The 25,811-nt window shown below is 28.7% G+C and overlaps 4 protein-coding genes and 1 non-coding gene across 5 annotated transcripts; 2 read left to right on the plus strand and 3 right to left on the minus strand.

Moving 5' to 3' along the window:
- Positions 1 to 322: 322 nt before the first annotated feature.
- Positions 323 to 8,359, plus strand: LOC123292971 (nose resistant to fluoxetine protein 6-like). Its single transcript, XM_044873686.1, has 12 exons — positions 323 to 473; positions 2,825 to 2,983; positions 3,048 to 3,268; positions 3,330 to 3,535; positions 3,930 to 4,206; positions 4,599 to 4,759; positions 4,825 to 4,993; positions 5,052 to 5,245; positions 6,269 to 6,585; positions 6,774 to 6,919; positions 7,431 to 7,547; positions 8,333 to 8,359. Exons 1-12 carry the CDS (start codon positions 347 to 349, stop codon positions 8,357 to 8,359), a joined length of 2,121 nt encoding a protein of 706 aa, XP_044729621.1. The 5' UTR covers positions 323 to 346.
- Positions 8,360 to 8,398: 39 nt separating this feature from the next.
- LOC123294342 lies at positions 8,399 to 8,539 on the minus strand. The gene has a single exon (XR_006535090.1). It is a non-coding gene; the product is annotated as a U4 spliceosomal RNA (small nuclear RNA).
- A 956-nt stretch (positions 8,540 to 9,495) lies between these two features.
- LOC123292972 lies at positions 9,496 to 13,104 on the minus strand. The gene is made up of 7 exons (XM_044873687.1): positions 12,909 to 13,104; positions 12,035 to 12,230; positions 11,672 to 11,712; positions 11,148 to 11,371; positions 10,379 to 10,433; positions 10,249 to 10,302; positions 9,496 to 9,821 (listed from the first exon to the last, which is right to left on the minus strand). Exons 1-7 carry the CDS (start codon positions 13,069 to 13,071, stop codon positions 9,496 to 9,498), a joined length of 1,059 nt encoding a protein of 352 aa, XP_044729622.1. The 5' UTR covers positions 13,072 to 13,104.
- A 504-nt stretch (positions 13,105 to 13,608) lies between these two features.
- LOC123292053 (40S ribosomal protein S29) lies at positions 13,609 to 15,747 on the plus strand. The gene is made up of 3 exons (XM_044872561.1): positions 13,609 to 13,767; positions 14,042 to 14,141; positions 15,617 to 15,747. The coding sequence occupies exons 1-3, from the start codon at positions 13,706 to 13,708 to the stop codon at positions 15,623 to 15,625; spliced, it is 171 nt and encodes a 56-aa protein (XP_044728496.1). The 5' UTR covers positions 13,609 to 13,705; the 3' UTR covers positions 15,626 to 15,747.
- A 1,048-nt stretch (positions 15,748 to 16,795) lies between these two features.
- LOC123292973 lies at positions 16,796 to 25,365 on the minus strand. Its single transcript, XM_044873688.1, has 7 exons — positions 25,341 to 25,365; positions 20,669 to 20,899; positions 18,981 to 19,190; positions 17,258 to 17,425; positions 17,138 to 17,197; positions 16,887 to 17,074; positions 16,796 to 16,825 (listed from the first exon to the last, which is right to left on the minus strand). The coding sequence occupies exons 1-7, from the start codon at positions 25,363 to 25,365 to the stop codon at positions 16,796 to 16,798; spliced, it is 912 nt and encodes a 303-aa protein (XP_044729623.1).
- Positions 25,366 to 25,811: the final 446 nt, after the last annotated feature.

The following is a 25,811-nucleotide window of genomic DNA, read 5'->3' on the forward strand; positions in this document are numbered from 1 at the left end:
TCGAGTTTAAATTTTAAATAATTTTCCGTTAAAAAAATACATAAAAAATGAGAAGAAATCACCCAATTAATCCATCCTTGCGGTTACGGCATTGATTTACTTTAGAAATCTTCAAATGAGTTTATCTACCTGTATGTCCACCAATTTGACCAACATAATCCAAAATTTAAAAATATACATTTTATATTTAATATATGATATGATTATATAATACAAGTATTTTTAAGTGAAAGGTATATTTGTAATAATATCAATTTACATACAGTGTTAATAAAATTAAACTACACTTGAAAGTGAACTTAGTTCGTTTGGATGACTTAAGTCATGTATTAATAATAATTAAAAGATGTTTACATATATTTTAATTTGTATTGTTGTTATTGCAAATTTTCAATTGTTAAGTGGTGCGAATGATACGCCGATTGTGTTTAAAGATCAATGGAATAAACAAGATGAAAGTTTTATTGATTTTGGTAAGTTTTTAAGAAAAATATGGGAAAAAACAAAATGTAATTACTAAATACTAATGATATTATAATATTGTTTATCAACACATCTTCGAGGCCAATGGCTTAAAATTTAATTTGAATATCCATGGAGTTAGAAAAGGACGCATATTAGATCTTTTTCAGGAATGTTGCCCACCATTTTTTGAAAATTATTTATGTGGAATCGGTACAGTTTGAAATAATTTAATAATTAATAACTATTTTTAGGATGAAAAAAGGACAATGGAGATAACGCGAGTTGCTTTAACACGAGTTAGTTTACTTTGAGTAGCTCGCGATAACTAATGTTTGAGAATTCCACAGCGCTATTTTAAGTATGTATTTTCTAACACAAAATAAACAAAAAAAGTTTATAAACTTTTATCTCTAGACCTTTGAAATGACGACCATGATCTCTCGATTTAAATAATACTGTGCAATTATGAAACACATTGTATACAGACCATAGAATAATTGAAATAGACTCTCCTATTCTGAACTATCAAAATAGACCAACCCGTAAATTCGCATGTGTAGGTTAATAATGCTCTATTAACCCACTTATTTAATTTTCTGTTCTCTGCACTTCCTTTTTCAACCGATTTTGATAAAATCAAAGTCTAGCCTTTATGAAATTTGCTGTTTTTGTTTTGAAGGCAAAGAATTACTCAATAAAGGTATATAATTAAAATTAATAATTCATAATCACTTTGATAAATTGTGGAAGTTTTTTATCGACTTAATTAAACTAGATTCAATTTTTAAAATAAAGCAATAGTTACTATTAGTACAGTATGTGCGGCGCAAAATACCTCAGAAAAATAGTAGTTTTTAAGAAAAAATACTTTGGAAAAAATCAAAGTGTAGGCAGTTATTTATAGACAAAAATAAGATGGAAAAATTATTTAAATAAAAAAACAACATAATTATTGCGGCCTTTCGGCCACCTTGTTTTGGTTTCCGCTACCGCGCGCTACCCGCAAATTTTCAACTGACTATCTTTTATAGTTTTGGAGAAAATAGACACCAAAGTATTGTCCTAATTTGCGCCCTCATGGGTAAACAGTGTTGTTTACGAGAAAAAGTTTCAAACGAAAAGTTTTATTTCAAACGTTTATTTTTTAAATTTAAACTTTTGTTCTATCTTTAAAGCTTTACAAGATTGACCTATGTTGCTCATTTACGTACTCAAACTTACTTTTTACAGTCTGAGTACGCTATAAAAATTTCAGCTTGATATCTCTTTTTATTTTTGATTTATCGTGTCAACAGACAGACGGAGACAACCGTAAAGGGACTAATTAGGAAATTTATGCATAAACACCTATGCATAATGAACAACTATACCAAAATTTTGTTCATGGCATCAATATTTTTAAGCGTTACAAACTTGGAACTAAATTTAATATACCTTGATATATATTACATATGTACAGGGTATACAAATGAGACTAGCTGAAGTCAAATACGTTCGAACCTTTGCGAGAAAACACGATAAATTTCTCCCTTCTTCTTAGTGTTTTCACGGTTTCATCATGAATCTACGAGATTAATAATTATGCAGAGGTTGTGGAGCAACTCTTAACGAAGAAAATGCACTATCGTAAGAAGCTTCGTAACCGATCGCTTATGGTTTTGCTGAAGCATCTATTTTTGCATTTTACCACTTTACCTTTACAACGAAAATTTTCTACAAAAAGATACCAATAATAGCTACAATTTCAGCCCCGAACGGATTTCCATCGAGTCATACATGCTGAGAAAATAAATGGCGAAAAACACGAGATAAAACCATGTCTTCCCGTAAAATTTCGAACGAATTTAATTTAAGTTAGTCTCATTTTTACCTTTTTTTGCGCTACAACACCCTATTTTTTGTTTTTTTATTAAAAAGCTTTTTCTGTCTTTTTTTTTAAACGTCTCTGATTTTTTAAATTAATTTCCTACACTCGAAATTTTTCTAAAAAACTACTGTTTTTCTCTTAATTCTCATCGTGTTCTATAGTAAAGCGAAAAAATAAAAGGGATTAAATTGGAAGACCAAAATACCTTGTAAAGTATCATTTCCAACTACAAACTTCAGCTTTCTCTGGAAGAGAGAATTTATGATAGTTTTTTTTAAATAATGTTAACATTAAAAACGATTATGAACCTCCGGCTTCCGAGTGGATGTCGGCATTATTATAAAACTTACAGCTTTCAATTCAACAGCTTGTCCTATCGAATATAATAAAAACCATACCAACTCATTTTGCATCGTTCAAAAAATTTCGGATCGTTTATAATTTTGTTACCTTTATAATTCGCTTTAAATTATATAATATTTCACTTTTCAGACGAAATACAAAATATTACTGACTATTTTCAAACACTTCAATTTGGAACATTACCACTAATTAACTTAACAACATCATCCCAAATTACTCCAAAATGTCGATTACATACTGCTCAATATTTACGAAGTATAAAAAATTTAGCATTTTGGGCAGTTCAAAGTAAGATCTGTAGTTTTGTTTAAAATTTTTGTTTCAAAAATAGAGTTTACATTTTGATTTTTAGTGTATGATTCATCAGCAAAACTTCCATCTGGTATATTAAACGGAAATTTAAATCAATTTGGAGATTTTGATGAATGTATTAATTCCCGTTCCGATGATAATGAAATTATTGGACAATATTGCTTAGCAAATTTTCAAATTGTTGAACCAACATCCAAAAATTTATCAAAATTTTATAATTTATTAAATTCACATTTTGCTTTTCGCAATACGTTGGAAAATGTAAGTAAAATTTCGAAATATCTAAAATTGGAAGTTTTAGTTGAATTTGAGTTTTTTTTAGCCCGGTCACCTGGCACCACGTTTTTCATCAATTAATTGGGCGATATGTGTTCCAGCTTCATGTACGCATGAAGATGTTGAAATTGCTTTCAAAGAGGCAATCAAACCATTGGAAGAAAAATTTGGGATATCCTTACAGATTAAAGTATTCGAAGAAATGTGTCAAAATGCTGATCAATCGATATCACTATCTTTAATAATTGGAAGGTTATTCGATTTTTAAATCAAATAGACCGTGGGACACCATGGTTTTAAAAAAAATGATGAATATATACTCGAAACTTCGTGAGTGACTTCCTTTTGACGAGTCTATTAAACTTTCCTCTACGATTTTTTTCGAAAAGGCTACGTTTTCAAATGAGCATGATGACGTCATATTTTAGTTAATGTTATAAATATAAATGGTCAGAGTGCCCGGAAAATTCCCTGCAATATTTTTTCAAAACGATAACTCAAATATGAGTCTTTTCCAAAAAAAATCGTAGTGAAAAGTTTGGTAGACTCGTCAATAGACTCACGTGGTGTCCCATGGTCTAAAATATTTTGATTCATTTGAAAATGAGTCTTAAGGGCATTACTGACTAATTTAATCAATTTTCAGTATACTCTTTGCAACAATTATTGTTTTCACCATAATTATAACAGTCGTAGATTTTTATTACGATTTCCCATCAAATAATTTAGATGGATTAGAAGGAATATTATTTGCATTTTCACTTCGACGTACAACGAAGTCGTTATTTTCACTTAAACGTACCCCAGACGATATTCCTAGCGTTCATGGATTACGATTTTTCAATGCAATTTTATTATTATGCGCACATTATGGATTAAATGTGTTATTTGTACCATACATGAATCGTACATTTATGGCTGAAGTAAGTAAATATTCTTGATTGAGTATTGAGATTCTTAGCGATGTGTATTTATCATTTAAAATAATCCGAACGCATTCCTCCAAAAAAAATTGGTAATAGTGGGGATCGGATTAAATTTTTTTTTATCACTGCAGATGAAGAATTTTCACTTCAAGAATAGGAAAGTGAAATAGTTTTTAAAAATCTTTTTTAGTATGCAAGATATGAACGTTTAAAATTCCTAATTAAATAAAGAGGAAGATACCCACTGATGACGTCATACGTCGGTATCGCTATAGAGATTATATATAAAACTTTGTTTTGCTAAAAGGAGATGGGCAAACTTCCGATAGAAAAAACTTGAAAAATTGTCAAGTTACCAATTTTAATCCAAACATTTAAAACAATTTTAGATGATTGGACAACCATGGACTGTTGTAGCACGAACTGCAGCTATGTATACGGATGCATTTTTAATGTTTAGTGGTATGCTAACAATTTACTCGTATTGTGGGCAAATAAATAGTGGTAAAAAAATTAACTTTTTCAAAGAGTACATGTCACGTATGATAAGGTATCGTTACATATTTCATTTAAAAATTCTAGAATATTGCTCTTTTTCTAATTTTATTGGAATAGAATTATTCCACCTTTAGCAGGTGTTATATTATTTTGTGGATTCGTTCAGCCATTGTTAGGATCCGGTCCATTATGGAGTTTGGTTATTGGAAATAATGCAGAAGTTTGTAGAAATTATGGATGGCGTAATTTATTATTTATTCAAAGTTACTTTGGTTTTGAAAATATGGTGAGAAATTTTTCCATAATTAATTCTACATATTTAGTTTATTTAAAAATTGTTCTAGTGTGCTGCGCATACTCACCATGTTGGAACGGATACACAATTATTTTTTGCAACACCAATATTTTTGTGGCTATTATGGAAATGGCAAACATTTGGAATTATTATTTTAACAATACTGGCAACATTATCAACAATTTTACGTTATTATGTTGCATATTCAAGGGGATTGACAAATTATATTTATTTTGGAATGCAGTAAATATTAACAATCAATTTTTTAAATTGTTGAGCCGCAATTTATAGGGAATTTGAACGTTTTTTACTTTTCTTAATAGCTGAATCTTACCGCCTAAAATTCAATGAATGTCGTGTTCGCTGGTCAATTTCAACTTTAAAAAAGATTACCGCGCTATATAGCCTTCATTTCCTTTCCCTTCACTTGTCGCTCTTTTGGTGCACAATTTCATGGGATTTAATTTTTTGAGTGCGGAACTTTAATTTTTCACATGATATCACGACACTTTATCGATTTATCAGTATTTGTGATTGCAGGCTGTTTTGTATCATAGATGAGATAAAGATTGTATTAGGAATATCCACCAATGTTCAAGTTCTTTATTTCTTTTAACCTTTAAAATCGCGTTGGTGGTTTGTTATTCAGGGCAGCTCCCCGCCTCGAGCTATCATTGATAAATAACAATGTAAATGGATTCATTCATCAAAAAACCACTTTTTTAAATCACCAGAATACATCATTACTAATATACTTGCTCTATTTTGAACTTTTCAGTGTTCAAATTGATCAAATTGCTTGAGAATGAAAATTTACTGTAAAAATTGCTGTACGCTTTTTCTCTCTTTTGAAGTTCAACAGCAAGTCTGTCTATAATTACTAGATATGCTGTGCCTATGGGCAGATTCATCTGCTGTGAGCTTTCTCTTCTGTATCCTCTTTGTGTCCTTTTCATATTCTATGTTTAAATTTTTATTTTCTGCAGAAATTATATGAATTAGACTCATACATTTAAATAACTGTACAAATGTCAATATCAACGGACTATAACTTTTTTTGTATATTTACACAATTAATTTTATGTTTGTTTAAAAACTTCCACGCGCGTCCTCCTTTATAACCTAGCGCTAATTGATTCATAGAAATCTTTGTCTAACTCAATTTTAGAGGTTTTTAAAAATTAATTTTATATTTTATCAAGTTCCCTATTATAATATGGCTGCAACAATAAAAATGAAAATACAATCATATTTTCTATTTTTTAGTATTGAAAAAATGTTCGATACAGCCGATTATATGTACATATTGCCAACGCATCGGGTAACTGTATACATCATTGGTGTAATATTGGGATTTATTTTACGAAATTTAAAACGTGTTGAGTTAACATCGCTGCAAGTAAAAGTTGGAAATATTGTTGCATTTATTCTGTTTGGTGTCGCTTTAATTGCACCATCATTTATAACTAATATTTCATATGAGTTTCAACCAATACATGGGGCATGGTACGTGGCATTCACTCCAATTTTATGGTGTCTACCATCTGCTTGGGTTATTTTTACTCAACATTTCAAATATCCTAGTGAGTAATACACAAAGAAATAACATTTTTTTTTTAAACCCTCTCCACCTGTTTTTAAGTTGAATCAATTATTATGTAAAAAACTGGCTCATTCGACAAAATAACATGTAGCTTATAGTTGATAATTTGATAAGAGTCTTCTTGGTAATGATTATTCGAAGTAATTATTTAATATTTATTTATTTTAGATGGACTAACCAAGTTTCTATCTTGGCGTGGATTTATAATATTTACAAGATTATCATATGCATTTTACTTAGTTCAATTCCCAATGTACTTTCATAATGTGGGTACAGTAAGGAATTCCGCATATTTTCACATATTTAAATTAGTGGTAAGTTTAAAAATTAAAAAACCAAAGATTACAATGAATAAGCCGAATTTCGAAAAGTGGGGAAACAGCATCGATTTGAATGAAACTTTTATAACGTATTTATAGAACCCCAAGGAACATTCAGCCAAAAAAGTGAAAGTCTTGGCAAAAAATGACACGATTTTTAGAATACGTGAAAGAATCCATCATTAATCCACCATTAATTTGACATCAGACTCGTAATCAGCGACCAAAAATACTTCCTAGATAACAGTTTTGGGCGATAAAAACTTAGTTGTCCGCTCTTGTGCCAAAAGTGGAATTTCGGGTCAAAAATGGCACAATTTTTGGAATACTTGACAGAGTTTATGTAATCTGACATCGGATTCGTATTTAGCTACCATCAAAATACCTACTAGATGACAATTTTAAGCCAAAATAATCATTTCAAAAATATTTGGGATATTTATGAAGTTTGAGAAGTGGCAGCCTTATATTTAATAGAATTAAAATTTATTCTTTTTTTTTATAGCCGAGTATTGAAGATTTTATTTTGTTGTCTGGGTGTTCAATAATTTTAACATTATTGTTTGATACACCATTTCAAACAATTCGGAGAATATATTTCAAAAAATATGAAATTAAGACTGTAAATACCAAAGATAATTTAAATTTAACTAATAATAATGATAATAAAAAAACTGATTAATAAAATTTTAAGTTGTTTTAATTATTCATAACAGACCAACGCCCATAACAAATCATTTATAATACAGTTTAAGTTCTTTTATTACCTGTTAAAAAATTTGTTGCAATTTTAACCGAAAAAAAATTAAAATAGGTACAGAATACAATTTGCCCTTTTGAATAATCAAAATAGAGATCGTATCCAATTTGAAATGCAAAATTTATCAGGTCGTGTGTGTTAAATAACGCAGGGACTAAATAATATTTCATTTTCGTAGCTAAGTTGTTTTTTTTTTTTGACAATTTATATTAAAACATGATCATACAGGGTGGGTCATTTTAATCTATGGTATTTCTAATAGCCCGTTGTGGTTAAGTTTGATGGGGACATCATGTTCTGACATCAGATTGGTCCTACTTCTGGTTTCTTTAATAGCCAATTTAGATCCTAAACGGTAAGAGATAACACTTTCAAATAGAAACTTGATCCTCATAAAAGTAACATTGTGTTGATTTTTTAAACTTTTCTAACTATTAGACACGATATAAGATCGACTCTCACCTATCTGATAACTAGAGGAAAATATTTTTATGTTTTATTGAAGATCTATTCCTAACATAGTTTTCCTATCGAAATGGCAACTTTTTATGACATTATTTTAAATAATTTATTTTGTGTTTCACACACCTGGTTTCATAGTATATATGATCAATAGAAGAATAAAACACATATGTTATTACTTCTAGCTTTTACTGCCCGTATCTATGCCATAGATGATGATCATATATGTATTTTTTGATTTAAATTAACAATCCCCTTAGGGATTTACAAAAATTGCCGTAGCGGTCAGTTTTTCATGACCACAAGGCGGGGTATTGGTTAAAGTTTTCAACTAGCAATAATCGCACCTCGGTTTGACCTCATTGGTTACGATATCGCCACTGCGCAAAGCTAATGATTATTTGTAATCATATACTTTATATACACTAACGTTCAACATACCATTTGCGAGAGGACTATAGCATGTTGGAAATCAACAGAGTGAAACAACAGCACAGCAATATACGATTCACACACATGCATGTACATTACAAAACAATTATGCACAGACACATACATAAAATGATTCAATAATAGTGTACACTGTACAGACTACAGATTATTTTAGTATTATTTGACATTCAATTATCAGTAGTTGAAATTAGCTAATTACTTTTAATATACAGGCTGTCTTTTTTAACTTGTTTAATCGAGGAAAATGCTTCAAACGAGAAATGTTAATTTCAAAAGCATCTAATTAATAACTGGCAAACATTAGACGGACACTTTAAATTAGAAAATGTTTATTATAAATGCTCAAACATTTTTTGTAAACCGAATACTTTAGACAGATATTAAAAATACCCTATAAAAATCTACAGATCATAGCTTTTCGCGAGTTCTTCATTCAATTTGAACAAAAATAGCCTTTACAGAAAAACAAAACATTTTTATTTAAAATTTTTTTCGAAGAATGTTTAAATTCCGTAGAAGACATTTGAAAAATCAATTTTTGGGTAAAATTTTTCAGTCTGCTTTTGCCTAAACTGTACGGTTTGTGGAAAAATGTTTCAAACCAATCAATAACAACTTTCTAATTTAACACTTTAATCTATTACCAGGTATGAAATCGAGTGAGATTTTCATTGAGCCTGAAAACCTGGTTCAAGTTTAATGTCTATGCTTGTATACAGTAAGTGTGACCTGCTTTCATCCTATAACAAATCATGGAACACGGTTAAATGTCCAATATTATTGGATTCAAAAATAATTTATTTTAAAAATTTTGATAAAAATACAAAATAAAATGTTTATGTATAAGCCATGTAGGTGTAAAATATCCGAAATATGATTATTCGAGTCTAGAACTTCATTCCTCCTCAGGTAAAATAGTCTGTAATAAATGTTCTGATTCCATTTTATTCATTAAATCAATGACACCATCATATGCATCAATTTCAGCCTGTCTTTTCTTTAATTCATCCTGGATACGCTCACGTTCCATTAATAATTCATCTAATTCCCGTTTCTTTATCTCCATAGCATCTTTATTATAACGATATGTGAATAGCCAATGTGCTAAATAGTGTATAGGATCATGTGGTTTTTTTGCAATAATTTCTGCTAAACCCAATAATATTGGTGTAGCAATTGTATTTTTTAAATAATTGACATCTTCAAACACTGGATTATTGTCTATTTAAAAAATAATAATTTTTTAAATTAAAGGTTTCTGGATTCCAGGACTATTTGGGGTAAAAAGTTAAAGACAAAGTCTCTAAGTATCATATTTTTTCCATTTATGCAAGTACAGGTATAGCTTTTATTCTCACATGTACAGAAATAGCTTCATTGGTACTGAAAGAATTAGACTTCACTGCATTACCTACGTTTTGACTGGATCTAATGATTTTATACAATACAGTTAAGTAATGTATATTGCCTATTGATATTTTAAAAAGTGAATACTTTTGCTAATTTTCTTAAAAAAATTAAATTTTTTTAAATATAAAACTCAAATCAAAGTGATTTTATAAAGACTGTTTCATTATGTGAAAAACAATTTTAAATTTTATCGCTTATCCAAATTTAATTATGTTTAGAACATAGATTTAAAATTTACCGTCTGAATGTGTTGGCGTAGATGAGTCATACGTATTTATAGTTGCGTTGATTTCTAAAATAAAACAATTAAGTTATTAAGTATAAATATGATAAAATAATATTTCATCGTGCGAAAAAAGTGAAAATACCATTCAAATAGTCTTCCACATGTCCACTCAATACTTTCGACTCTCTATCAAGTACCTAAAAATTGTGAAAAATTCCAATCAAAATTTGGAAAAAAAATTTTCTTTTCCTTCCAATTAAAATCCATTTATTTACGTTTAATTTTTTGAGTGAGTTTTAAAAAAGAAAATATGAAACGAATTTTCGATTGATTTCGTTTCATTTGTATAGCAAAATCAGATCCGTGCTCAGGGGGAGGAGGGCGGGTTTGAGGGTCAACTTCCCTCCCTAATAAGAATCTTTCCAATTAAATTTGAACTAACAATATAATCCTGTAAATGCAGCGATTTATGACACGTATTTCCACTTTCTAGTTAGCTATATGATAGGACGTCAAAAATTCAATCGAAGCACTCTGTATTTGCAACGAAAATGCGTTTCCAAGTCTAAACGGCTTAGCCTCGCTCGATATACATCGCGGTGTAGAGGTCGAAAGGCACAAAGTTTTGAAAAACTTTTTTTTCTGTTCTCGCAGGATTAACTTATTGAAAAATAGTGACTGATTATCATGTTTTGATATAATAAAATAACCCCTACTCAAAAAAAGAGTTTCTTGATTTTATTGACTTTATGACCTAACACGATGAACAAAAGTTTGAACACTCGCCTTCCCCTTTGAAAGATTCCTGCGTGCGGGACTAAGGAAATCAATCGAAATTTTTCACTATAGGACCGTGAAATCAGATCGTTAGGCATGTAAGCTTAAAAACTGATTTTAGAAGTATTACAAACATTTTTCTGACAATATAAATTCATAACAATCAATGAATGATTATTTTTAATGTTATTCAATTCTTCATCGATTGGCATCAATAATTGTGTTAAACTTTCATGTGAACTTCCATCTTTGACAGTATTAACTAAATCTTGTTGTAAACTCTCCAATCGTTTAATTTGATCAATATAATTGATATCGTTACGTTGAATTTTTTTATGAATCTCATACTTCATATCATCTATTGATAAATTTAATAATTTTAAATTATCACGTAAATATTTTTTCTTTGCAGTTAGCGCTCTTAATTTTTCTTCAAATATTTCACGATTATTTTCTATCTGTCTAAAAATTGAAGTAGTTTTATTTTAAAGTATTCGTTTTATCCAATACGTGTTGATAATATACAAGATGGACCATTTTAATCGATGCAACCAGAAATCTCCTAAATAAAATACAACAAGAAAAAGTTGGACATCTTATTCTGGCCTTGAATTCATGCCCGTAGTCAAGTACGGACATGTGCGGGAGATGTCCGTACTGGCGACTTGTAAGCTTGTACGACGGCCCGTCCAAGAAAAACTAATGTTTAGAAAAATATCAAACATTGAGGTTATTCAAAATGACTCCCCACCAGCTAAGGGCCCCCACAAATGAGAAAATTATTTAAAAATTGATGAAAATTATGGAACCAGGGAAAAACATTTTTAAATGGTCGGGCATACGAGAAAAGAGCGGGGGTCACGATTACTAAAAAAATGCCTCGGTATGGTAATTTGATTTCTTAAATGTTTAATAATATGAGTATGAAACTGCATTGGCGAGCTGTTTTTGTTTTTAATTTTCAATAATTAATTTCTAAATGACTCATTTATAACGAAAAAATCATTACTTAATTATTTACTTCTTAATTCTAGTAAGCTCCGTGTTAATAGTTTGTTTTGATGGTATAACATTTTTTATTATTTCAACTTTCTTCGTTTCGGCATCTTTACTTTTCAAACACTCAATATTTATGTTCAAGTCCGCAATTTTACTTAAAGTAGATTCATCTTTCTCCCCCGATTCTTCGAGCATTTGTTTTTGGATTAACAACATACCTAGAAAATATCATGATTTATAATTAATCTTTAAATTAATAATGAGTTTTTTGACTTCTAAAATTACACTCAGATCTACTTTTTAGCACAATTAAGGCTTGATTCGGCTAACTTATACTGAGCACGACTTGTTAAATTAAATTTTTAATTGGTCAAAAAGGCTTACTTTCGATAGATTATAGGCTGTTCGGATTCAGTAAAAAATTGGATTGAACCACTATGAAGATCATTTTCTGGAGACATAGGTAAATTAGAGGACCCAAAAAAAAAAAGTTTTTGCTTCTATATAGCCATTTGGCAATTCAACTAAGTAGATTAAAGTTATTTGGAGATGCTTGACTCCACTGGTCTCTATTTCGGTATCATTTTTATGACTTCTAATTATTTAAAAAAAGTTTGAGGTGATTTACAGTTTAAGATGATCTAACGCAAGAGGCCCTTTTCACCGATTTCTATAGTTTCGAACAGTTGTCAAAAAACTATATACGAGTACAGAAAATAAATATATAAATCTTTTACCTTTATCAAGCAGCGCTTTTTGACAAGGATAGAAGATATATGATATGTCTTTACTTGAACAGTTTTTTGATACCTGTCCGAAACAAAAAAGTGAAAAATGGGTACTTTAGGGGTATACGGTACCTAGACTTTCCAACTTTCCGAGTTATATTTACCTACCTAATTTCTTATCATCATCTACAGAATCAACTTTTACAAATGTATCAACAGGCCATTTGTCTGGTAATCTAGGAAAAACTTCATCCTCTTCTTGAACATTTTCAACTATGTTTGTCTTATCTACCCACCCATATTCTTCTAATGTAGCCACAAAAGTCGACATTTTCAAACTATTGTTGTAATTATTGCACTTCAAGTAAACGATTTATGTATGTCAAATAAAAAAATAAACAAAACAATGAAATGATAGTTGCAAATTCAATAATTTGATTTTTCAAAAAAAAAACTAAAAACAAAATTAACAGTCATGAAAATATGTTTGATTCACATTCCAAATATTTTTTGTACAATTTATAATCTAATTAAACATGAATCTGTCCGTTATCATTTTATGAAAATCTTAAAATTTTTATTTGTATTATTCATTTATATTTTAATTCATTATTATAAAGAGTTATTCAGTATTTGTCTAATTTTAACAATTATTCATTACACTTTTCTAGATCAAGTAATTATTATAGACGATTCAACATTAATATACGGTGCATTTCTTGCTAGTTTATTATATATTGTTGCTGCATATCACGATGGGTAAGAAAGAAGCATAATTAATTTTAATTTTTAATTTTTATTATTAATTAAAATAATGTGTATTGAATAGATTGTATTTGTAATTGCCGCGTAAACAATTTCAATATAGCGCATGCACTTATTTTATTACATGCTACATCCGTTAGTGTACTATTCTCTTCTACGTTTGCTATTGAAGGATAACAGACCTTTGATTAAATAAAAAAATGGGTTTCCAAAATATCTGGTACTCACATCCAAGAAAATATGGTCAAGGATCACGATCCTGGTAATGTACATTCTTTTTTATCACAATAATCTTATAAACTATTTTTAAAACATTGAAAAATGTCATACGTTTTTCAAGCACATGTGTTTGCTGGTGAGGTTAAATTATCTTTTTAACTTGAAATGTGTAAAATATATTTTCAAAAATACTACAGGATTGTGAATTTGATAAAATATAATTATTTTGTTGAAATTCTTGGTATATAATTTAAATTATAACCTTATAAATCAAGGAAAATAATTTTTTATTTAACATTTTGTTTTCTCTTTTCTAGCCGAGCGTGTGCTAACAGACACGGTTTGATAAGAAAATATGGCTTAAATTTATGCCGTCAATGTTTTAGAGAATACGCCGGTGATATTGGATTCAAAAAGGTAATATATTTTATAATTTTATTTTAGTTTATGGCTATCAAAAACACAAATTTAACTAATTTGATCCGGTTAAGCGAGAAATGTATTTTTGCGGGTGGCATGATATGATAAACGTATTTTGTATTTTACATACTTAAGAAGCATTTTGATTTTGTAAATAGTACTCCTGTTGTGAAAATTAAACAAAAAAGTTATTTTCGTTTTATGTAAAATTTTGTGGATTTTAATTGAGAAAAAGAGAACCGCTGGATCCAAAAGTGAATCTGGTTGAATAAACTTTCAAATTTAGTGAAGGGACATACTTTTTTCGACCTGATATTGTCAGTTTACAAATTTATTTATTATTTTAATAATTTAATTTATTTCTTGTGGAATATCTCACTTTTATTAGTCATTCGTTGAAATTGTTTTATCTAGCTCATATTACTTTGAAGTATGTATAATTTTTAGAACTAAATTATGAAACATAAAATCGATATTAGTTTCGACGGTGAACACAACTTTTCGCGCCATGTTTTCGATGTTTATTAACAAGCTATTTAAAGTACATACAGATGACACTAGTGAGAATGAAAAAGTTTTGTCTCCTAGTTCGATTTTCCATAATACTCAGTACATAAAATAATTACGAATCAAAAATTATTAAGTCTGGTTCATTTGATGTTTGGAGAAAAATCTCTTTCATAATTTTTGAGATATTGTTCAAAATCTCATATGAAGGGCGATATTTCAAACCTATTTCAGACAATTTCTTTGAAAATATGTGCCTGAGAGGCATTTAACTGTTTTTTCGTCACTTTTGAGTTCTAATCACAAAAATTCAAAAATTATGGGAAAATATTTTTTTATTTTTTGTAATTTTTTAAGTTACTTGATTAAATTACAACAAATTGGGTCGTAAAATCGTAAAGATTACATAAATTTTTCTTTTCTATTTAATTAAAATTCAACATTCAAGGCAAATAATACCCAAAAACACGATCGTTTGGCTAATTATAAACATTTTTTTTGATTTTTCAAATCCATGTAAAAAAAATTAGTTTTTTGCTGTAATCTCAACCCTAATTTTCAGTTAAAATATATTGATTTTACAAAATAGTGGGCATTTTTAGGCAGACAGGGGCATTATTCGAATAATTTATTCTTTGTTTTATAAATCCACGTAAAATATAAGATTTTTTGGTGATTCCATAATTGTTTCATAGTTTTGTTGTTGTTTTAGTACAAGCAACAGTCTTTCAGTCATGTTTATTATTTTTTTGATCAAATTTTAAAGGTATTTCAATAAATAATCATTCGTGGCAATTCATTGTATGAATAAATTATTCGCGGATAAGTAAGTTAAATTAGTTATTCGTCATTCGAATAAATTTTGCCCATCTCTGTTTTTAAGTTGATTTTCACAAAAATATCAAAATATTACTTTTATTTTTAATTGTTTCAATTAAAATTGATTTTCTTTTATTTATTTTCAGTTGGATTAAACAATGGAATTCCATGTTACCGTTATTATTTCATTTACAAACATTTAATTTATATATGAAATATTGAAATGTAATTAAGAAAATGTCTCCGTGAAATACAGAAAAAAACATTCAATTTTTTATTTACGAATAAGAATTAAATAAAACATTTAAAAACTATTTTTTGTTTGTATTTTTTTTTTATTTTTTTTTTTTTATGTAGAAGTAACATTTTATTGGTACAAGAAAACCAACTTAACTCAGTAAAAGTATATAAAAAGTATGTTTTTACGTTTTGTTTTATGACGAAAGAAAATTACTTTCCAATATTTGAAATACTTTTATTGGGTACAAGATTTATTTGCAATAAATGTATGTGGGCAAAATATGTGTATTTGAGAAAGGTGAAATACAGTGAATACAAAAATGAGGACGAGAAAAATTTTTCTGGGATTAATAAAAGTGCAATAAAGCTCTCGAATTTATAGTTCATTAATTATTATGTACTTATTTAATTTAAATTAAATAATCGAGGGAAAAAAAAACAGTGTAACCAAGGAATTGACTCCTCGTCAGTTGATTTTTATTGAAGCTGGTGGAAAATATTTGTCTGAGTGTACTCAACAAAGTCATATACATGAGTACTTGTGCTTTTTCAATTTAACTTCATAGGTGGGACAGAACTACCCTACTTAAGCACACCACATTCTCTTTATTTAACATAAAAACTATTTGATTTCATATTTTGGACAATCCTCAACATTTTTTATCTAACCTCACCGAGTTCGAAATATAAGCATTTGAAACGCAAAAATGTAGATTTTCGCCGACAACTCGTTTTTGGCGAAAATAAAGATTATTTTGTGGTTTCGGTCAAAAATTTTATATGAAAGCAATTAGAAATTATATTTTGAATATTATGGTATGATACTCTGGAAAGAGAGTACTTTATTCAAAGAAAGAAAGACAGCGATTTTATACGTATGTTGATATCGGATACATGTCTCCTTCTTGAAGTAAAATTAGATCAACAACGAATTTAGGAAAACTACGAGTATTTGGATTGTTTTATAAGAAGGTTGTGAATAATTCAAAACAACTGCTTTAAAGTTTAATTTATTAAATTAGTTGAATTATGTACAAAATTAATTTTGGAATATTTCGAAATCAAGTTTTACTCTCAGATCATTATTAATTTGATTTGAATAAAAATGACATCACCTGTAAACAAAAAATTGATTAATTTTTTTAGTAAACGTTTTAATTAGCGTAAAAAAATTACTTTTAGTACAGCAGCTAATAATCCTACGACATTTTTTTTTGGTGGACGGCAAAAATTTTGATTTGCTGCTTCCCGGCAACATACTTTTGGCAGACAATCAAAAGTATTTTTGCATGGTTTCGGAAATAAGTCTAGGTAAGCAGGAGGAGGTGGCGTACATTGAATATGACTTAAAAAATGTCCTAAATCTACAAAAAAAAAATTTATTACAATTACAAAATTTAAAAAATGGCTCATTAATGAATACTTACAGTCTTTAATTAATGTATTATCTAAGTTAGTAACAGGTACTTGGCAATAGTTTTTTCCATCTAAAAAATATGAAAATATGGATTATTTAAAGAAAAATTGACCAAAAATACTATGCATACTTTCTAAATCATTTTCTGCAAATTCTGGACAACAAATTCGTAATGGCCAACATTCTTTATCGTCTTTGCATTCCGTTACTGGGTGTCGAAATAATACTGCGAATGGTTCTTTACCATTTTCATAATTGATATCATTAAAATTCGGACATTCTCTTCGCCCAAAGAATGCTGAAATATAGAGTGTTTATGAAAAATATTAATGTTAACAAAAATTCGAACATAAATATTAATTTCGACATATTAAGAAAAATCTATATCTGACATAAATCAAATAACACATAGTCAGTATAAATCTCGGAAACGTAATTATATTCCAATGGGAAATGATATTGGCACCCACTTACATATAAAAGAGGGGCTGAATGAGAGAAAATGAAATGGATCCGCACTCTGCCAATAAAAATAGTCGACGTAAACGAACCCTTTTATCTGTGTAACCCCTCTCCCCCGTCGTTAGTAAAAGAATATGCATCTTTTGCGTGTTTTAAAATGTAAAATAAAAGAAAGTTACCATAATCAGAGATTAAGCAAACAAAAGAAGGTGACGATTAAATATTGAGTGAACAAAGAAAAAAGAACCCAGGTGAGTTGGTCCAAAAAAAAGTTAGCTTGTTCTTTTGGATCCTCCTGTCGTAACAATATAATCGTCCGCACTAGAATCTAATCTTGGAACTCTTTAAATAAGATTTTTAATTCGCGTTGCTATTTATTAGTCCTTCAGATGCCAATTATTTTTATACCATGTATGTATGAAATATATCAAGGTATACTAAGTTTAAGTAGAAAGTTTCTAACGCTTAAAAATATTGATGCTACGAACAAAATTTTGGTATGGATGTTTACGACTTACCGACTTGACTTATGTCATTTAATCCCGAGGAGTCTCACATAGGGTCTCAGCTTATAAATTCATTTAATTAGTCCATTTCTGGCTGTCCGTTTGTCCGTCTGCATGTCAGCCCGATAACTTAAAAACGAAAAGTCGAGATATCAAGCTAAAATATTTATAGCGCGCTAAGGACGTCAAAAGTGATGTCAAGTTCGTAAACGAGGAACATAAGTCAATTGGGTCTTTAATCCGACCTATTTTGTAAACCGTTAGATATAGAACAAAAGTTTAAATATAAAAAATATTCTTTATAAAAATAAACAACTTTTTGTAACATTTTTTCGTAAACATCACTGTTTACCCATGAGGGCCCAGATAAGGTTAGACACATTATATAGTATATATACACCTATTGTATATATTTTAAGTTTATTTGTTACATATAGGTATTATGTAGGTGTATGTTTGTTATAGCATATACTATGTATATCCACTGAGGAAGTGAGAAGAAAGATACTCTTATTGCTTTGCGTGTAAGAGTGGCTTTCTTTCTTTACTTACATGACGTAAAAAAACAATCGATTAGTCGTAACCAACACTGTCTATACATGGTATTTCAACAATTAACTCAGTCAATTGTTAGTTTTCACTTGTTTTTATTGTTTTTGTTACTGCGCTGTTGATGAGTTACGAAAGCCGATCAGTATCGACCGCAGATCTTATCCGACTAATCAGCGTTAAGTGTAAGCGTTCGAAAAATAAATTTTTTTTTTTCAAATAACGAGTGTTTTGCCTTTTTTGTAGGACATAAATATTCATGCGGATAATTTTTTTGCAAAACAATTCCAAAAATTATTTTTTTGAATCCAGACATATAAAAGAGGGAATACTTACTGAAATGTGGACTTTTAGGTTTTCTTTTTGGGACTCCATCAACACATCGATTTACAATACCGGCACCTTTACAACATCTTTTATTAATTCCTGCATATTGAATACAATCATCATGTGTACTGCAGGGTAACGAAAAAAAATTAAAATTTTCTATATTTCTTGATGATGACGGACATATTAAATTATCATCAATTTTGGAACTTTCAATACCTATAAAAGAAGGAAATTTTAGTGACACAATTTTGTACAAGAAATATCTCACTTGAAATTATACAAAATTGCAAAATTTTAAATTAAAAAATTACAATTTGTTGTTGGACTTCCTAACTTATAAAATGGCATAAAGCAATTACTTTTAGCGTTAATTGTTTTAAGAATTTACTCAATAATTGTTACACAATGGTGACATAAAATTGTTTTTTCTTATTCATTACTTTGTTTTTGTATGTTTAAATACTTCGTGGTTGAATATCTAATTAAGTCACAAACAATAACTTGCTGTGGGAATATATAAATAAGAATAAGTTATTGTTTAAAGTTTGCAACCTGCAATTATAGTATCCATAATTAATTAATCAATATAAAATTCAAGTGTTTGAACGTATGCGACGGTTTAAAAAAAAATAAAAAACCTCTGCCCCGACTAACTGTTTTCGTGGATAAAAACCTTTGGTTTGCCATTGATAATAATAAAAGTTTAGTAGCATCTTTGCGTGGGTTGTAGCGATTTGGTGAAAATGCTTTTTATACAAAACTAGCAGTTAATCGCTCGTTTTGTTCAAGAATTTCATCTTTGAAAACAAAGCTACCCCGTTATAGTTTTCCATTTTCTTGGCTCCGCGTCTTCCCCTTTTTGTTCACAATTTTTCACCATGACAACGATTACCATGACGACAGTTAAATTAAAATGAATTAAAAAAAGACGGATTTGCATACAAACTTACACCATCTTAGGAGTTAATTCCCCAAACTTCTTCTTTAGTGCTGGCTTACAGTGCCTAAGAAACCCACATGCAAATTTTCACGGTCCCAGGAGTTTGGGTCACATTTTTAAGATACTCTATCGAAATCAGAACTTAAACTCAGCCTACTACAAATTGGGCTGTTTCTTAATATTTTGCCTAATGTCATAGATGGTTAGAGATATCGAAAAATGTTATTAGAATTATTAGAAATAGTTGCTGAGAAAGAATATTTTTTTATACTCATATACCAATTTTCATGCTAAATTCACATTTTTAATTTTTTCATTATTTTGGTCCACACTCATAATTATAACAAGTTTAGAATTTCCAAATATAATAGATTGTTCTATAATTTTTGTGAACTTTCGAGAAATTTCTAGAATTTTCTGGAATGGATCAAAGAGAAAACAAAATTTAGAAATTCTAAACTGAACATAAATGTAAAGAATCTTGGTAAAATATTATTGAATCTATAAAATTTATAGAAAAAAACATTCCGATTTCTGGACACACCCATGGCCTTAATATTACTTTATTTTATACCGTATATAGTGAACAGAATTTTTTTGAATTTTTTAATTCAATGTTTTTTGAAACGAAAATCCCAAGTTTCAAAGTTAAAATTTTTATTAAATTTTAAATTTAATTACATTTTCTTTCACCACTTTTTGGGAAAAATGAGAAACAAATCGAATTGAATAAATCGAGTATTTTTCACTTAACTTTTTAATTCATTATCCAAAGTTTTATATGAAATACCATTTAAGCATCTTTTAACATTATCTTTTCTACGACAACATCGTTTACTAGTATCGGAAAATTGCTTATAACAATCTTCATCATTGTTACATATTGGTGATATTGAAACAAAATTATCTTCCTCAATTTCATCAGCCGAGGGACATATTAAGTTTTTGATTTTTTGTGTAGAATTATGATTTAATGCATTAGTTCCTAAAATAAAATAAAATTTTATTGTTTTCTGGGAAAATTTAGAATAATGTGTAGGCACAGTTGTAGAAATTGATGGGGGGCATCATGTTCTGTTACATCAGATTGGACGCTAGTTCTTCGGGTTGCTTTAATAACCAAATTTAGATTCTAAACGGCAAGAGATAGATTAGTTTAAATCATTTTTTCGAAAAACGTTAGCTTTTAGAGAAGCTACTTTAAAATATGTCATTATTGTATTTAATCAAAAGAAAATACGTTTAAAGTTTACCAGGTCAAAGTCATGGACACAAGCGAATGTCCTCTTTTGCCCTTGACAACTTTTGGCTAAAGCATTTTTCCATAGTTAGCGTTTTTTCTTTCGTTTAAATGCAATTATGATACAATTTAACGAACTATAACGTTTAACGTAAAAATGTTTTAAACAAAAATTGTTAGTTTTTTTTTATGAGGCTCAGCTTTCTTAAACTTAACTGTGTTATTCTATCTCTTATCGTTTAGATATCAGAACATGATGTCCCTTATCAAACTCTATAATTTTTGTTGTTTTGTCCCAATTTTTATGCAATTTCTCAGGTGGTTGAAAAATTCGAGAAAATCATAAAATATTTTTTGTCTCGGAAGTTGATGAAACTTCGGACAGAAATATTGCCTAAAATTTTGTGCGAAAAGCTTTTATTTTAGAGCAATCCTGAAAATGCCTAAAAAACATCTAATTTTTTTTTTTCAATCCATTATTCTCAATTATAATTCATTGGGTTAATGAACCATGGTTAAAGCTTCTATATTTTTTAATTTAACTAATTTGTTAAATTATTTTGACCAACATACCTGAAAAATGATTAACTTGTTCGTGTGTTTTAACTATAAAAACCAATATAATTAAAATATAATACGTTTTCGTAAAAGAACACCAAATATTTAATACGCATGTAAAACCATTATTTAAGTTAATTAGCATTTTTTTTTAAATTTTACAAATTTTTCAACATTATAAATATTTAGAATAAATTCTTTTTTTCAAAATGTTGCTTTCGTTAATAAAACTCGAAGCTGCTGAGTGTCTAATTCGTTTAATAATATGAGATAATTGGATAATTGTTTTTTTGTTTTTTTTTTTTGCCAAAAATGGAAAGATCGCATTAGTATAAGTTTTATAACAAAACTGTTTTGATTTTTTAATTTCCCATTATAATTTAAAGTTTTAAAAAAACTTTTCAAAAGAGAAACGAAAATGCCGTAAAAGATCGTGTAACGTCATAATGTTAATTAATAATTGTATACGGTGTATACTATTCAATTAACATTATTACGTCACAACGATGTTTACGAATTTTGTCGAGCGTTTTCGTTTCTCTTTTGAAAAGTTCTTTTAAAAATGTCTGTAACCTACTTTGAATTTTTCCAAAATCTTATTCCAGGAAATTAGAATAGAAAGATATTCGAAAAATTCAAAAAGTATTTTAAAGGAAGGGGGAACGAATTAGGCTTCCAATTTCCATATGAGAAAAATATTACATAGTGATGTTATAAAATTTAAAACCTTATGTATTAAAGAATGATTATGAAGATCAGATGAAGATCTATCGTATCAATGTGACAAAAAAAAAATCAAATTTTGTCGACCAGTGAAATAATTAATTAGGTATTTTAATTTAGCCTTCAAAATAAGGGTAATCGATCTTTTTTAAACACTTTCAACTCACAATACACATTAATATTAAACAGGTTTTTATTTTCACTTGATTTTCTTTGACCCTCTGTAAAAAATAAACAAAGTTCCCGATAAACAAATATTCACAAAAAAATTGATATTAATTAATTGATTTAACACTTTAAAATAAACAACAATTCTTATTTGATTATAACAATTATAATAAATAAACACTAGTATTAAAAAATTTCACTAATAAAAGTTTTTACATCAGATTTGGAATTCAAGTCTAGCGTCCGCGAATAATATATAAATTATATATTCTAATGATGTAGTATTATTATGCATGCACCTATGTATAGGTATTCACCGCTGATGAAGGTACTATTCACCTCTTCTCCTAAAAAAACCGACTGTGATTGTTTACATTGTTCAATGAAAAATAAAATATATTAAATAATATTTTTGCATGATTGTTAGATTTAATTTTGCCTCGTTTCTGCATGATAAAATTTTTAAAAGAGATACTTTTACTCTGTACCAACACTGTATATACATACAGGGTTATTCGTTTTTAAAGTACAGTAGAATCTCGATAACTTAAACCTCGGTAACATAAAAACCTCTGTTACTTTAAAAAATACTATGTTCCCTTCCCATCAGAGCCCAAAACCTCTATAACTTAAAAGACGCAACCTCTATAACTTAAATAAATAATCTCTGTATAGGCCCTCAGTAACTACATAGAAACATGTACATACCTCTATATTAACTAGGGTACATAGAAACATGTACATACCTCTATATTAACCTTTACCTAACACAGACACTTGATAACTTAAAACCTCTATAACTTAAAATATTTTGTGTTTCCCTTGGACTTTAACTTATCGAGATTCTACTGTATATATACAGGATGGGTCATTTTAATCTATACATCTAAATATCTTGTTTTGTAGTTAACCAATCAAAAAATAACTTAAACAAAAGTTAAAGAGTTTGATGAGAGACATCATGCTCTGACAACATATTGAACCTAGTTTTTCAGGTTTCTTTAATAGCCCATTTAGATCTAAAAAGGTAAGAGATATAATAACATTTTACATTAGAAAGTTGACCCTCATAAGAAAACTAACATTTTTCATCTAAACCAATTTTTTCGAAAATCGTCAGCTTTCGGAAAAAATTTAACTTAAAAATATGTCATTATTCCATTTAATCGAAAGAAAACACGCTAGCTACGGAAAATGCCTTAGCCAAAAGGGCAATAGAGGACATTCGCCTGGGTTCATAACTTTGACCTACAATTATCGACAAATTTAAAGCGTATTTTCTTTCGATTAAATGCAATAATGTCATATTTTTAGTTTTTTTTATGAGAATCCACTTTCTAATTTAAAGTGTTATTCTATCTCTTACCGTTTAGAATCTACGTTGGCTATTAAAGAAACCCGAAGAACTAGGTCATATCTGATGGCAGACCATATGATGTCTCCCATCAAACTCTGCAAATTTTGCTTAAGATATTTTTTGATTGATTAACTACAAAACTAGCTATAATCCATTAGAGATTAAAATGATCCACCCTATGTGTACGGAAAGTTAAGCTTCCTCGGTTAACTTAAAAAAAAACAGTTTTATATATTTAAGTTCAGGTTTTTCTAGTAAGTAATATTCTGATTTATATATTTGTATAAAATATTTACTTATCATTCATAACAAGGAAATAAAACAGGAATAAAATAAATAATTTAAAAAAAAACAAAAATTATTTAATAAATCAAAAAACCCGTTATAATTAAATATAAACTGAAAAGAAGAAAACAAGTCCAACAGTTTACATAGCGACTTTAACAGTCGAGACCCATTAAAGCCTATAGACTATACCGGCTCAAATCTTCCAAATAATGGACCCCGTCGCTATGTAAACTGTTTGACTTGTTTTCTTCTTTTCAGTTTATCTTTAACCCAGTCTCACTTTTTTATTTTTTTCACTTTTTAGTTAGGGTTTTCAAAAACCTATTCAACGATACTCCACTTACCAAAGTTTGTCGACTTTTATTTTCAGCCATGTGTATGTATGTTTGGTCCTTTGAGATCAAACGCGTGAACCGATTTTAATGATTATTACGTTAATCGATTTGTCTATTTAAAAGCTATTCAATTATACTCCACATGATATAGTTCATAAAATGGTGTCTGGTGGTCGTCATATTGAATTTTCATGACTGCCATATCTTCAGGATTAAGAAAACGGTTAAGACAAATCGATTGACGTCTGAATCATCAAAATCGGCCTACGCGTTTGGTCTCTAGTGGGCCACATAGGAACACACATATATAGCTGATAAACACATTACCACTCCTTTGCGTTGCTCAGTCGGGTAAAAAATCAAAAACCCTGACTGAATTAAATCAAAAATAAAGAAACAAATCCAGTAGGTTACATAGCGAATTTAACAGTCAGGGTGCATTATTGGGAAGATTTGAGCCGGTCTAGATTTTAATGGAGCCGTACTGTTAACGTCGCTATGTAAATTACTTGATTTGATTGTTTCTTTTTAGATTTCAGTTAATGCAGTCGGTTTTTTTGATTTTTTTCTCTACTGTCCCAGCATTAAAAAACCCTCTTTATTATACTATATTAAAACTTTTTAAATCAACTTATTATTTCTGATTAAACTTAAACATACAACTTATATATATTTTTTGTAATCCTCTTTTAATTTCCTTTATTTTGATATTCTATTCGATAGGTTTGGTTAATTTTTTTTTTAATTGACTTATTACCGCTTTTACGCCAAAAATCCGCCATTTTATATTTTTTATTCAAAAACCTATCTAAGGACACATAGGTTTTCAAGACGAATATTACGATACTTACCCGTCGAAATCCATCGAGCCCTTTTGGACTATACGAGGTATCTAATAAAGAAATTTATAAGCAAGTATCCATACATACATACTTGCAATAACACCTGCGAAAAACATAACTACTTCTTGACAGTCGGGTAAAAATAGGAGGAAATTAAACTTATTAAAATGATTATTTTCCACGATAAACTATTAAGATGATCTATCAGTTTGATTAATTTAAAAGAAAACATAAATTTTCCAAATCACTTCACTTTATAAAGACGAAGTTTCTATCGAAATATAAAAAATAATAAATCAGAAAATTAAAAAATTGGTTCCCGAGATCCTAATGACGAAACGAAGATTATGCAATCTCGATTATCACAGATAATACTTTATTCCTTC

Source organism: Chrysoperla carnea, chromosome 2, assembly GCF_905475395.1.
Source record: "Chrysoperla carnea chromosome 2, inChrCarn1.1, whole genome shotgun sequence".
Taxonomy (NCBI): Eukaryota; Metazoa; Arthropoda; class Insecta; order Neuroptera; family Chrysopidae; genus Chrysoperla; species Chrysoperla carnea.

Bases quoted from the DNA above. Each gene is read 5' to 3' on its own strand.
- LOC123292972 (XM_044873687.1), bottom strand. From the start codon at position 13,071: ATGTCGACTTTTGTGGCTACATTAGAAGAATATGGGTGGGTAGATAAG. The intron at 11,713-12,034 runs GTAAATAATTAA...TCTAAACATTAG, and splicing joins GAGCTTACTAGAATTAAGAA to TTTTTCTTGGACGGGCCGTC. The intron at 9,822-10,248 runs GTAAATTTTAAA...TTTTTTAAATAG, and splicing joins TACGCCAACACATTCAGACG to ACAATAATCCAGTGTTTGAA.
- LOC123292971 (XM_044873686.1), top strand. From the start codon at position 347: ATGTTTACATATATTTTAATTTGTATTGTTGTTATTGCAAATTTTCAA. The intron at 4,760-4,824 runs GTATCGTTACAT...TTATTGGAATAG, and splicing joins TACATGTCACGTATGATAAG to AATTATTCCACCTTTAGCAG. The intron at 4,994-5,051 runs GTGAGAAATTTT...AAATTGTTCTAG, and splicing joins ACTTTGGTTTTGAAAATATG to TGTGCTGCGCATACTCACCA.
- LOC123292053 (XM_044872561.1), top strand. From the start codon at position 13,706: ATGGGTTTCCAAAATATCTGGTACTCACATCCAAGAAAATATGGTCAA. The intron at 13,768-14,041 runs GTAATGTACATT...TCTCTTTTCTAG, and splicing joins GGTCAAGGATCACGATCCTG to CCGAGCGTGTGCTAACAGAC.
- LOC123292973 (XM_044873688.1), bottom strand. From the start codon at position 25,365: ATGGCGGATTTTTGGCGTAAAAGCG. The intron at 19,191-20,668 runs GTTAAGTGAAAA...CTTCTTTTATAG, and splicing joins TTTGGATAATGAATTAAAAA to GTATTGAAAGTTCCAAAATT. The intron at 16,826-16,886 runs GTAATTTTTTTA...TTTTGTTTACAG, and splicing joins TATTAGCTGCTGTACTAAAA to GTGATGTCATTTTTATTCAA.